General features: G+C 41.0%; 1 protein-coding gene across 16 annotated transcripts in view; it reads right to left on the bottom strand.

Moving 5' to 3' along the window:
* NIPBL (NIPBL cohesin loading factor) overlaps positions 1-16,637 on the bottom strand; it is a 1,722,939-nt gene that overhangs the window by 1,546,668 nt on the left and 159,634 nt on the right. For 8 of the 16 annotated variants that reach the window (XM_085631078.1, XM_085631074.1, XM_085631061.1 and 5 more), the window contains exon 3: positions 15,276-15,456. In XM_085631078.1, the coding sequence (XP_085487204.1) occupies positions 15,276-15,456 (181 nt within the window). The remainder of the gene's footprint in view (positions 1-15,275; positions 15,457-16,637) is intronic. The other 8 variants (XM_085631072.1, XM_085631066.1, XM_085631079.1 and 5 more) reach the window with 1 other exon arrangement.

The following is a 16,637-nucleotide window of genomic DNA, read 5'->3' as shown; positions in this document are numbered from 1 at the left end:
GCGCAAGCGCTGGATCAGGCGAGACCTAAAAAGCATTTGCAATGCAACAGGTCTCGCATTTGCGAGAGTTTAAGCTATTGGCATTGTAAATGACGATGCCTTTAATTTATTGTTTCGATAATTAACACAAATTAAAGGTATTGTCATTTACAATGCCAATAGCTCAAAATCTTGTAAATGCTAGACATAGATCACTTCAAAGAAGCAGCAATCATTGTCCCGGGCTGCTTGGTAAGTGAAAGCGCGCTTGGCGTGCTTAATTTTGCAGAAAAGCATGTCGTGTCTGCAGTAGGAGAAATTCATTAAAGAAAATAGTGTTTAGAGACTAAATAAGACGTACCATGTAACAGAAGTAATAGGGCCAGTCCTCAAAGGGGGTAAGAAATGAAGACAAGGTGGTACTAAGGAGGGACTAACAAGCCTATTAAGGAATCAGAAGCCAGCATTTACAAAGTACAATGACACAAGCCAATGAAAAGTATGGGCGGAGAGTGGGCGGAGCTTCAAGTCCATACTCTCAATACAGCATGCCTAGACCTAAAAAGTTGCAACCTAAAATTGAGCAGTGGAGAGATTAGCGCCAGCCAATGGTAAACAGACTATGCTCCAGTGGAGGGACAAAGAGGAAGGAGGCAATCTAAAGTAAGCCAACAAATAAGAAAAGTAGTGACAAAGTCAACCAACGGTAGGCAATGGGCAGACTGTAAAGTAAGTTCACAATAGGTCTTTCGCAACCAACCTAAAAATTTGACTTTCCTGCCTCTCTTAGCCTCCATGCTGGGCAGGAAGGCTGTGCACCTCTGCTGCTTCTCACAGAGCCTCCCTTTGGGACAAGTCATGTATGCACTACTGCTGCGCTTCCTTTGAGTAGAGCCCTAAACATGCCAGGTGCCCGTTAGACCTAGAACCTGCCCGGTTAGGAGTACAACAGCTACCTCCTTCTCCTGTCCAAGATTGTGCGCTATGTCGCCCTTTTGACTGGCATGACTTGTGGAAACACTGCTTGACACTGGCTGGTGTGCCAGTCCTCGTTAGAACACCTTGGAGAAAATGAGTGTCAAATGGCTGATTTAGGACGGCTAGTGCTGCTTGAACTAGCTCATTCAGGTCTACTTTTATCGTTCCTGCATATGGGTTCTACTTCTTGAGGCGTTGTCCACCTGAAGCAATTTGGTACAACAAGCTATTGCCATTTTGTAGAGTCCCCTGGTCAGAATAATAGAAGCAGGACGATGCTTTGTTTCCTTGCAGCCCAGAGAGGATTGGGAAGGTAGTGGCCTTAATAGTGGTATACTATCTTATAGTTTGATGTAGATTACCCCTCCTCCCTCCCCCAACCCCGTAGCTCCCCTTACATCTCACTGCACTGTTAAGAGACCTGTATAGCAGTGAGGATAACGAAAAAAGGGAAGTCCTGTTGGATCCTTGGCACCACATTAACAGCCAGGCTACATGGGTAGTGTTTTATGCAGCACAATGATGTTCCCTGGATATCATTACTGTGTGAAAACTGTGGGATCTTTTCAGACTATAAGAGGATGCCTTTGAAGTTCAACAGTTGGTACTAGTTTGCTTCCTTTTCATCTCTCCGTGGATTAATGCATCAACGCTTCCATGGTTGCCCTGGTAGTAGTAGCCAAAAGAGATTTATCGGAGAGACAAGGATGCACCTGTGATCTAGAAATGGGTGAGGTGAGTTCCACTGGCACTGCAACGTCATACATTTAAAATGAAGTATACGTTGAGGAGAGAAGATAACTGGTCCTTAGGGAAAACAGCAAATATCTGCGACAGCTACAAAAGAAAAAAACTCAGGTATGTGAGAAATGTACCCCAGAAACATTTGTTCAGGGGAAAGCCCAATTGCCTTTGAATATCTCCCATCACTGCCAAAATAATACTTTTGCGGTCCTTCAGGACTCGCATTTAGCCCAGAACGTTGCCCCACTCAGTTCATTCATAAAGGATTTTGTGGGGCATCATTTCGGGGGGGAAATCCAGACACATCAGCAGCTAGCTCAGCTCCATCAATGAAGTGAAATATCAAGGAGATGAACAAAGCAAATCCAGAGGCCCTGGTGGAAGTTCTACCGTCTTTTTTTGTACAGACAGCCTGAAAGCTTTTTGGCACCTCGACTTTCCTCTTCCCTCAGACTGTGGCCCTCTGGTACACTGGTGGTAAATTTACACTTTTCCTCTACTATGAAGTCAGTAGGGCCGTTAAATTACTGACAGATCAATGTCTGTCCGCTAAACAAGGTGCCGGTCTAAGCAAGTCTGCAAATAATACCTTGAAGACTGCCTCACAGCAAAGAAATTCAATCAATCTTGGTTTTCAAATATTGAGACTTCAGCGGTGCCTGGGACCCCGATGTTTGACATATTACGCCTTCAGAAAACTCTACATGGGATCTTCGAATCAGTGGTGTTAAACAATGGCAAATCAAAAAAAAAACTACAGGGTTGCTAAGAAGTATTTTAGAGGCGCTTCAACTGTCAACGACAGTAGGAACTTCACACTGCCCAGGATAATGGGTTGGAAGCAGCCTCATATCTATATTTCTAAAAGTCAAGAACTTGTGTTAAAAAAAAAACATTTAAAAAGTTTAACGTAAAGCCCCTAAGCAGCACAAGGCTGACAACCCCAAGGATGTTTATCGAGGTTTTCCGATAAACTGTCGGGCTTATTGGAATGTTAAAGGGAGCTCCGTTTCTGGTAGTTTTACATCCCATCTTTGCCTAGATTTTCACAATCATGGAAAAGAGGCGTTAAATACAGTTACCAAAACAGTACCAAGGAAAAGATGGTTAAACCCAAGATAGTATCTCCTCGAAAGATGGTGTGGTTTAACAAAAGCTTAAAAGCACAAGATGAACATCAAGTTATAAACTTTAATATTTTATTTTAATTTTTAAAAGGAGGGGGGAGTGGGTGGGAATGAGATGAAGCCATTAAATAGATCTAAGTTACTAGAGACATTTAATTCTGCTCCTCAATAAAAAAAAGATATTGCTTCTATTGCCCTAAAGCAAGTGGGATTTATAGAGGTGCAAGTGGCCATACAAATTACTGAAGACACACTGTTCTCCTACGCTATTAAGAGCATTATTAAAGCAGCAGAAAGAGAATTAGTTTTCCAAGGGATTCAGATAGTGCCATCTACTGATGTTGAACGCCAGGATTCAAGCTCTTTTTTGAATTTTCATGCAGGGTTGTGATCAAGACAAGTAATTGTCCCTGTGGGTAAGTGAGGTAGTAATCAGCCACTTCAAGTAGTGGAGCTGCATGTGGAAAATATTAATTTGCTTGTTAAGGCAAAAGATAACATATGAATGTCAGAATGTAGAGGCGGTCACGTACGGTTAAAGCTAAGGATTGCAAAAGAGGCTATTCTGTTATTTTCAAGTGATTGGCCGATGCTTGCAAGATCACCTTTTTTTCCTAATAATGCGGCAGTAAAGATCTTCACTATTATAAATGTATAAATAACTCATAAAAGTGATCTATAATTTCAATAATTTTCCCTTCCTATGGGAGACTTAGACAAGTTTTGTTCACATTTACCAACGTTATGATAACTGAGGGAGATTGTCAACATGCACCAGTACTTCATAAAATGAAGTGAATAAAGGCTTAATTCCGTTGTCATGTTCGCCCCCAAACCCCCCCCCCCGTGCATTAATTCAAGGATTGCTTATTCCAATGCAAAAAAAAAAAAGTGGATTTTTTTTCTGTCTGAATAGACTATTTCAATCAGATACTCAAGCTACTCAGTTTTTTAAACTTCGGAAGGGTTCGATTTACTAGATCGTTGTACAGGCATGTCATTGCCCTCTTGTTCGGGACTTTCAATAACACATGCTGAGGCAAAGTGATCATCTTCCTCTAAGGACCTGAATGAAGTTAAAAATGCTTTCGAAAGAATTCTACACCATGAAAAGGAATTTCAAGAGTGCTGTACATCAAAAATTAGTGCTTTTCATGTTCAAATTTTACTTGAAAAATCATTGATTTGGATTGTTTGATCTAAGCAAGTAGTATATTAATTATGAATTAACAAAAAAAACTCCGGTCGACTGTTTGAAAGGCAACAGGAATTTTTCGCACCCAGTCCACTATTTCGTGCCAACAACTGACAGCCTCCTGGTTTCACATCAAATTCCAGAAGTGCAAAAGGAATCGAAGGAAAACAATGGGCCAACATTTCATGTATGGATGGTTGTTCCTACCTCGAAAGTTCTAAGACATTAACATAGTGTCAGAATATAAAAGGAATTGGGATGAAATGATGGCAGAAATCTCTACCAATGTGCCGAAATTTTAGAAACTTGTGCACGTAAGGGGTTCAAGGCAGAGACATAAGCACATGGAAGTATGGCATTTGAAGAGGATTGGGTTGACCACTTAACAGCAATATATGCAGGGAAAGACAATTTTGTAAGTAGGAAGCTTTATCCTGCTGACACAGTTTTCGTAATCTGCAAATAGAGACATCATTACACAGATAAAGTTAACTAGATCTGCAGGACTGTATGATCTGCCGGCGCCCATAATAAAGACTAATCTAAACTTGTGGGAAAACTTCTATGCAGATGTGTTAAACCAATTTGCATCTGCTCGGATCTAGCCCAAGAACAGGAAAGGGGCAACAATACATCCCATTTACAAAAAGGGTAATCAAGTGGACCCAAACTCTACCAGACAATAAGTTTTATGATAAGGTGAAAAAACATTTGGAAAAATATAACGTCAAGCTATAACTCAATTGTGTGAACAGCTGAATCCGATTCTGCTATAACCGACTGCTTTAAGCCTAATGACTCCAGTCTTGACCACTGCTTTGGCCTTCTTGACATAGCACAAAAATTCTGAAAAATTTGGGGTTCTATTTATACCGGTTTTGAAGATTTAAGGGCCACCTTTGATTTGGTGGATCGGGGTATACTGTGGGCCAAATTGGAAAGCATGGAAATTCCAAGTACCCTTTTGAGGCTTTTAAGAGACCTTCATAGTGGAAATTGGGCTCGAGTGAAGATGGATGCCAATGGTAGCCTCTCTCGGAAGATCAGTTTAAAGATGGGCTGCACCAAGAATGTGTGTCGATTCCAACTCTTTGCCCTGCATCAAGCGGACCTCCCAAAAATGGAGGTACCCATTCCATTTCTACCAAAATGGGGGCTATCATATATCATGTCTGCTTATGCACACAGCCTAGTCATTATGGACTAAACAGTTGAATTACAAGGGAAACTGGTGGTGTTCGAACAGTAACGTCTTAAAAATAAGTTTAATAATAATTTTGATAAAACTAAAATTATGAACTTTGGTAAGAAGGAGCCTAGCTTTGTATGGACTTTTGATCAGTCTTAAATTGGGGAAACATCAGAATATAGATATTTAGGTATGCTTTTTGACAATCCACTGTCTTTTCCCTATTAGGCAAAAGCATTATCGACCATTGGTGGTTTACGAAAACTGAATAGGGATTATGATGGGCCCTCCTTCCATCCAGTTATAATAGCTTATAAAGCACTAATCCTGCCTAAAGTTTTATACGGAGTAGAAGTGCTGAAACTAGGTAAAATTTCAGAGGGGGATACATCAGAAGGCTGTTGCCTAAAAAATCTGCTATCTATCCTTCAATGCACAATGGCATCCGCCATTAGGGTGAAGGCTGGGTTCCAGTCCTGTAACTACAGTTATACAACCATTAAAGTCTTGGAGCAAACTGTTAACATCTCAACAACTTAAGATAGCCAGCTGTACAGGGATGAGATTTTAAGTTATCCTGACTGGGCTTATAAAATAGGAAAACATCTGAAGGTGATGGCAGATGTACGGAGGATCAGGAATTAAAATGGGGAACTTCCACTAGCCTACTCTAAGAAAGAATTATCAATAATGGGTGGGTTAAAATGCAGAGAAAAAGGCCTCTAAAACATAAGAGCTAAGACCTCAGCTGCAGAACTTTGTGAGATTTGGGAAGTGTAAATCTTTTTTCTTTACCTGAATAACCTTCCGAACACCCAAATTCAGAATAGGATTACACCCACTTCATGTGCACTCTTCTGGGCTGTACACTTAAGAATAAAAAAAGGATTGTGCGGATGAGAGTGAGAGGTATTGCACAAAGGTTCACATACTTTTAGATTGCCAATATTTATTCATTTTGCAGCTGAAATTTTTAAAACCTATAATAAAAAAATGTATATCTAGATTGTAGGCACTCATTTTTGTACAGAATACAATTCATGATTGCAACGTGTGCTCTGGTCAGATTTCCAATGTCCATAGATGACAGTGTATTATACGCATTATTTAAAGTATCTGCTTAACTACTTGATATATTAACCATTATGTGCATGCTACATGGGTTTATTAAAAGTATTGTACAAAATGATCTGCTATTGAATTATTTGATTTGGTTAAATTAGTTTTAATTGCATGTTGGGGTTTTTATGACTATTGTATTGTTCAATGCCTCAAATAAATAAATTGATTTGTTTTTATGAAGTGGTCAGTGACCGCACTCCTTTCTTCCCACTGGGAACAGGTGCCCCAGAAACTTACACATCAGCACCCTTCACAATTTAGCCAATAGTTTTTCTTCCCTTTGTGTCCTGAAGTAAGTTTTTTTCATAATCATTTAGTGTACAGGTGAGCGATGAGACTGAGATTGAGTGTTTTTTTCACTCCATGTGTTTGCTTTGTGTTTTCACTTTTTGTAGTCACATTCAAAAGGTAAGGAGAAATAAGCTCCCCCAAGAGTTTCACAAAAAAGCAAGAGTCAGAACTCCAGGTTGATAACAATTACAAGATACTTTTCACCAAGAGGCTTTGAGTGACATCAAATGCACAATGAGCGCAAACCAGAATGTTAAAAACATCCCCATAATTTACATGTTGCGTAGTATATGATCCTCCCACCCCAAAATATATGCATTGTCACAGACTTAACTGGGTGGCAATGTATAACTTTATAAAGTTAAAGATCTTGCCTCCTGCCAATAACTCCCACCACCCTCTGCGCAAATGCACTTCCTGTACCCTAAAGCTGTGCTCTCCATTCTCATCCCGAGAGTGGGGAACAAGCACTGTGCTGATAGTCTCTATGAGAGCACAGCCTCATTTGATCTCTTCTATTGTGACAGAGGGAGGATAGCAGTTGGGAGTAGGCACAGTACAGAGGCAGGAGAATGAGGGTGAGACCACCAATCACTATTCAACCGCCGCACTCTGGTTTCTAAAGACCAGGCGAAGTAGCAGAACAAAGGGGAAGCAAGCACTTGAGTAAGTGACATTACAACAGTGGCTAACAGTGTTGGTTACCCACTGTTGTGATGGCAGTGAGGTGAATAACCAGATTCAGATAGTGGTGGAAGGTGTATGCAGAGTGTACCCACATTTCTCCTGCCTCTATCAGGTCTAGGGAGAAACAGGTGAGGCACTAGAAGGTTGGTGAGTAAGAAACTTACCTGTTACTATGGTTATCCAGGATTTGTACCTTTCATAGATTCACATGCTTGAATTATTCCTCGTTGTCGAGCTGGGACTCCCAATACTAGATAAACCAGCCATCATTCAGCCACCTCACTCGGGTCTTCACAGACCTGGGTAAAATGGTGGTACTGAGGTGAAGGAGGACCAACTGCGAGAAGGAGGAGAATCAGTTAAATCCATTTAGAGCAAGACCAAAGTTCCATTCTTAAAAGAAAGTCCAAAAAGTACACCTTCCACTTCCACAACCGTGTATCGGTGCAAAAGTACACATTTTCTCATGAGAAAATCTGCAGTGCAAGGGCAAATTCACTTGTTAAAACTATTTGAGGGGTAAAATATTTTCTCCAAAGACGACACGTTTCCTACATCCTCACACCCCCATATAGTCGCACCCCCCCTTTTTAATAGGAAGGCGGGGTCTTCACATCCAAGCAAATGTTTTAGTTCTGCCCTTGTCAACAGTAAATTTTATCTTTTCCAGGAATACACGGTGTTGAAAAGGATTTGGATAATACCCTTTGAGATGTAAGCTTGGGTGGGAACAAACAAGACCGCAAGCACAGGAACTACCACTACACTTTTACTCCAAGCCCTTCTGAACAGATTTCCTCAAATGAAAATCTTGATGCAAGTATATAGTTTTAGGAGTACAAAACCAACCTTTACAAGTGTATGCCAAACTGATATGCAGAATCTTTTTGGTAATTGGGCCCATAACATTTTGGCTCTAACTAGAACTTTCAAAAGCTCATCTAGTTGAAAAATGTAAACCAGTCACTGATGGACCGGTTGACATATCTCACAATAACAACAAAGGGAGCAGGGGCACAGTGAGATGAAGTGATCTGCTTAATTGCACACTGAGGTTAGATGGAGAAGTACTGACTGGGTGGTCTCCTTTACCACTAATTCTGTCCTCATTTGTCTAGTAACCCGAGCACTGCATTAAAGATGCAATGTTTTTCTTACATTGGCATTTATAAAAACTAAATAAATGCTTAAATGTAAATTTTCTAGATCAATTAACAAGATACTTCTAAGGACACTAATGTAATAGTGCAATGGTACAATTATAACAATTTTATATGTTAATCTTTGCACTTTTCAGACCTCTGAAGAAAGCAAAAAGGTGATGTGCTGAATGCTTGAATTAATCTCAACCACTGGTAATTACTCGAGCTGCATTCAAGTGATCCGAGAGTTTCAGCATTAATAAAAGTGATGGTATATTCAAAGGCGACCTGTGACCAAAAAGCTGGCCTGAACACAGCCAATTTATTAACTGTGCCTGTAAATATTACAAGATCTGACATTACTAGAACCCTGCTGCGTTCAGAGTCCAGCATCATCCGAAATGTTTAAATATTGCCTTGCTAGAATCCAAATCCTCCCACAATAGAAGCACAGTGATAATCAGAGAAGGTATTATCAGTGCTCTGATATGAGAACACTGCCATATTTTGTCACCTTACTGTGTGACACCAAATAGGACAAGCAGACTTTTGAAGCACCCCTACCTTTCAGATAGCATGTAGACGTTTGAAGCAAACAAAAAAGAAAAGAGGTAATGGTGGCTATAATCCACCGCACCGGTCAACAGTTTCAAAGGTTATCAATTTTCGTGCTCAAAACCCTGCAGTCCTACTGCATACAGACCCCCTGCAAATCAACAAGTACATACAACAAAAGAGGTGTACCATGAAAACGTTTAAGGGCAAAATTCTATTATTAATATCCGATTAGGTACTATTTTTTCAAAGTCTAAATATATGGTGCTTTTATCATTCAGTTCATTGATTCAAGGAGACTGGTAAATGATATGCTCATCTTTATGCTTTCATCTTCCAACATAGTATCTTAGCTCAGCCACCGCATTGAGTCCTCTACAACAGGACTTTATCAGGGATCCAATTCTTTGTGCATCTCGTACAGACTTTCACTTTGTCAGTATGAATTTTTCATAACCCCCTTAGGTTAAATGTACTTTTGGTATGCTAACACACAGAACCATCAATTGGCTGGGCTGCAAAACCAAGTTGGAAGATGAAAGAATAAAGAGTACCATTTTCTAGTCATATTAGCAACTCACTTGCTCCACCATATGTGCTCCATGGTTCACCACGACCAGACTGGCTTTATCCCCACACGCAGCACTATGCACAATATTCATCAATTATTCCTGGCCTTAGACCAGTGGGAGCAATTTCCAGCAAAGGAGCTGGTCATTTCAGTGGATGTTAGGAAGAAGTTTCTCTATGCTACCCCGTTTGGCATGGGTCTGGGATTACCCCATTGTCAAGTGGACAAAGGTTCTTTACACTAGCCCATTAGCCAGGATCCGAACTGGATCTATGATCTCGGAGGTCTTTGTGGCTCAACGGGGAACCCGTCAGGTTTGCCCCGTATTCCCGCTGCTGTTTGTTTTGGCCATGAAACCCTCTTGCTCGCACGGTCTGACTGGGTTTCCTTACCACAGGATACACTTTACTTCTGATTGCATACATCTTTCTCTGTTTGCGGATGATAGGCTGCTGTATTTGGAGAGGGGGGGGGGGGGGGGGGGACACATTGACCTCAGGGAAGCGGTGTCGGGATTCCGTGGTTACTCAGAACTGAAGGTCAACTGCGATAAATCGTGACTATCCCCTACGGGATGATATGGCCGACCACGAGCCTGCCCACGGCTTGGACGCTGCAGTGAAAGCATCACAAGGTTTGGTATTTGGGGTGGCTGTCTACTGCTCGCAGGAATTATTGTACGAGGGGAACTTCCGTCGAGCGATCATCAGATTGCGGCGCTCTATTGCCTTCTATACTAGGTTGCCACTGTCGGTGTGTCAGACTAAACTGGACTCCGTCAACCTCACCAGTGCAGTGGCAATACACTCTTAAATGCTGTAATTATACCTCCTGCGTCAGCCATCACTGCATGCATAACCCGTCTCAACAAAGCCAAGCCTACCTCGCTTAGCTAAAGATCAATCACACAGCAGTTAGAGCATCACCGCCAATACGGCTCGAGTGCAACCACATCAGTCTTGCTTGCACACAGCACTTTCGCATCTACACTGCTGCTTACAACAGTTTTAAATTGATTAAAATTCCCTGCTGTTCTTTGGAGTTTGTCCCACCCCCCCCCCAACCCCAACCCCCCTCACATTTTAGATTATTTATTACCACTCTCTGCACTGATTCCGCTCTAAAAATATACTGTCTGTGACCTGATCTCATTTATCCGATTGTTGATTCTCCGCTCCAGAGACAGGCCTGCGTGTAGCGTATAAGTGAGATTCATCTCATGCAAAGATTGTTGGCTTAACCACTTTTAAATGTAGATTAGCTGATTCCCCTCCGCAGACCTGTCTTGCAATGGGTCTGCATTCTGGGTATTATGCTTATTGGTCCAATCCGATGCATAAAGGCTCGCTTTGCTATGTGAGGTTAGTCTTTCACTTATTTAGCAGAATAAGACTTCGCCGCTAGTATTTACATATGGTCATACAGTCAAAGTCCCACTTTTTTTTTTTCTGTTTGCAAATATTTTTATTGACCATACAATAAAATGGACAATGACAGTCCAACACAATGGTGACCAACTTAGCAATCTATACCACAAGGAACACATGAGTTGCTCTGGTTAGATCAACACTGGTGTGGCCACAACCTGGGGCATCATCTCATCCTCAGCACCCAGAACTAAAACTTCCACCCATTGTCTGCAATAGGGCATAAATCATTCTCCCACAGAATCTATGCAGACAAGGTAGTGTATTACTAACTAGGATTTTGCTAACTGAGATGGCCTATTTACCCAATAAATCTATCGGATTCTACAATGTAGTTGAGTCATGGTTGCAATTTGCACCAGCCTACTGAGTACCTTGCTACTGCAAGAAACAAAAAGGTACAAACCATGAGTTTTCAACCCACAAATCATTTGTTCCCAAACTATAGTCCACGGACCCCCAGGGGTCCATGACATTCCCAGGGGTCCGCAGGCTGCAGTTTTAAAAGCACTGCAAAGTTCCTTGTATAATCAGCAGTTTTTGGGCAACAATAAAAGTGTCAAGATAACTCCAAATGTACCTACTAAAGAGATTTGAAATTTGTCCAGTGGCAGCTTGGACTCATCTAATGTAGCACATAGGATTAATATGCCTGCTGCAAAGAACATGTACCATGCATTTAAAAAAATATGTATATTTTATGTACATAGCTCAGTGGGTTACTACTTTTTCCACAGAGATTCCATGAATTCGCAGTTCATAAGTTACAATCGTAATTTTGCACAGTGAGCTATAAACTGCCAAAGAACTGCATGCAAGTTGCATGATACAAGATAGTAAGTTATGCATTTTCCCAGTCTTTTATTATCCTGATGCTTAAAGAAAAAAAAAAAAGAAAAAAAAAAAATCTGTGGGTAGAAATAAATTCTTAGTAAATTTAACACCAACCACTGTATTATGTTCTGAATCCTGAGTTTAGGCTTCTCCAGATCAAGCATTTAAATGCCTACCAGTATGGATGACATGTAAATGCTACACCTTGTGCTCCCCTATGCCTTAGGTAACATTTTACATCCACTGATTTACACATGTATGATTCATTGTCTCTGTATGTGGGTGAGATGTTAAGTGCTCCGACACCCTACACTGGCACGAGAGGTGCTGTAAAACAAATGAAATGCATGTGACGGAGTGACGATGGAGAGGTAAGAGGCACTGTTGGAGGGTGATAGAGAAGGAATCATTGAAGAGCCCCAACAAAGATTGTTGCATCCTGGTGCACAGTAAAGTTATCAATTGCTATGCTTTAAAAGCTAATACAATTTAACATATAAGAACTATCATGACAAATGTGGTGTAGAATGCCCCATTTTCCCCCTAATTCTGGGGGTTGGGGGGGGGGGGGGAGGGGGGAAGCCCCCCCCCCCCCCCCCCGGCCCCCTTTATAATGGTCAGGCTCACTCGCTGCACTTGGCGTGCACCATACGAGGACTGGTCTGACATTTGCCAGGGCTGCTTTGGGTTTCCAGTCGGGCCCGAGCAGGAGCCTTGTACCGCAAAATAAAAGCAAACATCAATCAGGAGAAATGTAAGCGCGCCACTCACCTGTGAGGGTCTCAAGGTGCTGGGGGGGGAAGGGGCGGGGGTGCAGGGTGTCCGCAGATCTGTTAGCCGAAGAGCCAGGTCTTGAGTCTTCCTGAAGGTGTTCAGGGAGGGGGCGAGTCGGATGTCTGCCGGTAGCTCGTTCCAGGTCTTGGCTGCAATGTGAGAGATAGATTTTCCTCCTGATCTGGCTCTGTGGATGCGCGGGGTTTCGGCCAGTGCGAGGTTGGAAGATCGGAGGTTTCTTTTGGGTACGTGGAAGTTGATTCTGTCGTTGAGGTATTTGGGTCAGTTGTTGTGTAGGCATTTGTGGGCGTGAGTGAGGATTTTGAATGTGCCTCTTTTCTCCACGGGGAGCCAGTGGAGTCTTCGTAGGTGTTCGCCGATGTGTTCGTGCCAGGGATGCCGAGGACGAGTCTGGCGGTGGTGTTCTGTATTGTCTGGAGTTTGCGGACTAGGGACTTGTTGATGCCCGCGTAGAGTGCATTTCCATTGAAAAGTTAGTCGCCGAGATGCAGCAGCAACCTTCCCATCAAAACTTTTCAATTTTGCAATTTATTTCAATACAAAATAATAAAATCTTTAGTAAATAGAGTATTTGTTTGGTGTGTTCTTGTTTGTGTATTTTTTGCGAATTACTGTTTTAATGTTTGAAATTTAAATAGAACAGATTGCTAGGGGGTCCCCGGCTTTTAGTAATGACTCAATGGGGGACTTCATGAGTCAAATGTTTGGGAACAACTGCTCTAAATTGTACACTGAGAAAGTAAACAATTTGTCACAATGTATACAATCTATTCAAGATCAAGGATCATCATCAAAGCATCTTTCGTCCAAGTTCCATTCCCATTTGCCCTAACGTAGGGATGACTACACCATCTGAAGAAGCTAAACCTAGACCCCAAAAGCTCAGAACACCACCATCTGAAAATCAATCCATCTACCAATCCTATAGATCAGAGAAAAAAAAAGTCCAAGCCAACTTCAGTTTAAGATCAAAGAGAATGCGCCTCAACACTACCACTTTTACTGAGGTCTGAAATTACAGTGGTAACCATCGGAGTAGTTAATAAAACTTTAGAGGTCTACAACAAGTGACTTGCTGCAGCATCGTTTCCCAACCCTACCTCTTCTCACCCAGATTGAAGCCCATCAGTCTCCTGTGATACCCCTTAGGGAGATGGTCTGGCTGATTTATATACTTAGATGGTCACTGCCTACAGAGGCATAATTGGTGAAAAACAGTGAACTGGAATGCAGCCTTGAGCAATACAAGGCTGAGATAATTCCAAGCATTACCTCTTATCACTTTGTTATTTGTTGCACCTGACATCAGTGTAGGTTATGGCAAACAGAGGTCCACGTGCTCAATGCACCACAAGACTCGCGTTATACCTCAATGACTAGGCCAAAACAGATCTGAGGTTGCCTGCGTATGCATTTTTTTTTTTAAAGTAAATTATGTAAAGTAAAAGTTGGAAATCATACAGTTTAAGTCATCATAAATGTGCACATTCTATACTATAAATCCCAAAGGGAGTCTTCTGCAGTCTCAAAATATGTTCAAGATAAAAAGGGCAGGTTCAAAACATTTGCATAATTCTGTATGTAATTATTTCCAGGTATTTTTCAAAGGTGATCTCTATTCATAAGAACAAGGATAATGCAAATGGGAAAGACCATAATATGGCAACAAATACATGTGTTGCAGACAGCTTTACTTATTAAATCGGCATGTGTAAAACGTAAAAGGAATTCAAAATACTGTGTCTTGGCTATGCCAGGCAACATTCATCAAGTTATGACGGAATACAGTTTGCTTCCAACTTGAACAGCAGTTGGTTTTCGCAACACAGAATAAGAGACTCCCTCAAAAGCCAGGACAGCAGCAATACACAGTAACAAAAACGAGTGAATGCACAATGATGTCAGCGTTTTAGTCTGGCTTCCTTTCTGGGAATACCAAAAAGATAGCATTATAATGCATGGGAGCCTGCAAACACGGTATAAAAGCCAGTCTCTAATTTCCTTACTACAGGCAACATATGACTCACCCAGTCACAAGAAATAAAGAAATTATATAGGCGCTTAACTATAAAAACTTATTTCTGGGGAGGTAGGATGTCACGATGCCTGCTGCCAGCAGCCAAGCTGAAAGGCAGAACACGAAGCATAATTAACGCTGCACTTATTTAAAAAAAAAAAAAAAAAAAAAACACACAATCACGAAACGTGGCTTTTCCTTCGGATTTGTTTTCCTGGAGGGAAAGTGATAAGCAGAAAGATAGTTACAGAAAAGACACTCTTCGCATGTTTCAACATCCTGCACTACAGAGCGACTTATTAAAATAAAGACACTTGTTTTAAACAAATTCATCTAAATCTAACCTCTTTATTGACCTGCAATAGCTTTATAATGTACGGCGGGGGGGGGGGGGCGGGCGGTATGTTATCCCACATAAAAAAACATGACTGCAGATAAAGGATCGTGGTGATCTAAAATGGCTAAATAAAGCATGAAGTAAAATAAAGTGTGCTTGATAATGTTACACAAGAAGTTGAATCTGTACAGAGCTTAAAGGCAATGATCATTTCAACTACTGTAGTTGATCGTACAAATTACAACAAAACTCAGATGCACTAAATTTATTTTGAAGATTACGTACAAGGGAAGTACATACATGCAGTCGGTGGAGATCTGATTGAGACTGTGCACGAGCTGCGAGACCAGATTTTCATCTCTACATGCCAAGAGGCAGCTCACTTCTTCTGCTATGCGTCCATTGAATAGAAGACTCTTTGTAGTTGTAGCAGGTAAAGGTGATGGAAGAGGCAACTGGTTTAAAACTATTAAAAAAAAAAAAAATGTTAAAATGTTTAGCCTACACATTAAACACAATAGGTCTACTGTTGCATTATTCAATGGTATCAAACTCTGGATTTGAAAAAGAAAAGTTCTATCGCCATGTAATGTTAGTTCTTCACTTCGGAACTGTTCAACTGGTTCATTATTTTAAAACACTGAAGAAAGTAGTTAATTAAATCAAACAGGGTACAGAAGTATGGCAGCACAGCCAGACCAAATTAATACATGTCATAACTATTTTCGAAGAAAACACACTTCAGGGTTAAACAGAAATATTACTGTAATGATGTATGCAATGACAACATCCTAGCACAGGAAACAAACTATTAGTTCAGTCAAAATAAACGCCTTATCAGAAAACCACAAAGCAGTGTAAAAGCAAAGGCGATCAGACAAGACTAACCTTTTGCAGTTATTTTTTTTTTTTAACACAAGGTCCAATGCACCTCAAATCTATAAAGTACAGATACACCGTTTACTACTTTTCCCCCCATTGCTAAAGTAACACCTAAATATATGTTTACCATTTCCAAACAGAGCAATTTAGCAATGGTGTGCAAGACCAATGGCTTACATCTTCTGGAAAGACTAATTTAGGAGAAGGCTGTGCACTGATTTGATAATGTGTGTATTATTTAATCACACTGGTTTCACCATTTCCACTTTCAGAAGGTACAGACTCTCAGCTAGTTTGTTTTATTGGTTGATTTTGTAAAGGGAACTGCAGAAACATACTAGTAAATAATGTCTGATCCAAAATACTCGGTGAAAAGTGCTTCCTCACTCGTAACGTATAGTTTCTTACCTATCGGTGTAGTTTTGCAGCTTAAAGGATTTTCTGGATTCACATGCTGTGCATTATTCCGTCATCTAGTGGTTGGGTCCGGAATCGTTGCATTTCTTCTCTTTTTATGTGTTTTTTTGTTTGTTTTGTTGGTGGGCGTCAACATGCCACCATTTGGTGTCCTCCTATGACAGACCTTTGGTCGCCATCTTCGGACTCTTTTTTTAATTCCTTCTCTCCCTCCTCTGGTCTCATCTTTCTGGTGGAGGAGGGTGGGTTCGCTATTTAATCCAGAAAATTCTTCGTGCTGTAAAACTATACCAACAGGTAAGAAACTATACGTTTTACATTCTGTGCATAGATTTTGTCCAGTATGCT

This window comes from Triturus cristatus, chromosome 2_1 (assembly GCF_964204655.1).
Source record: "Triturus cristatus chromosome 2_1, aTriCri1.1, whole genome shotgun sequence".
Classification (NCBI taxonomy): domain Eukaryota; kingdom Metazoa; phylum Chordata; class Amphibia; order Caudata; family Salamandridae; genus Triturus; species Triturus cristatus.
Note: the sequence above shows the minus strand (reverse complement) of the source record. Positions and strands in the feature narration are given on the sequence as shown.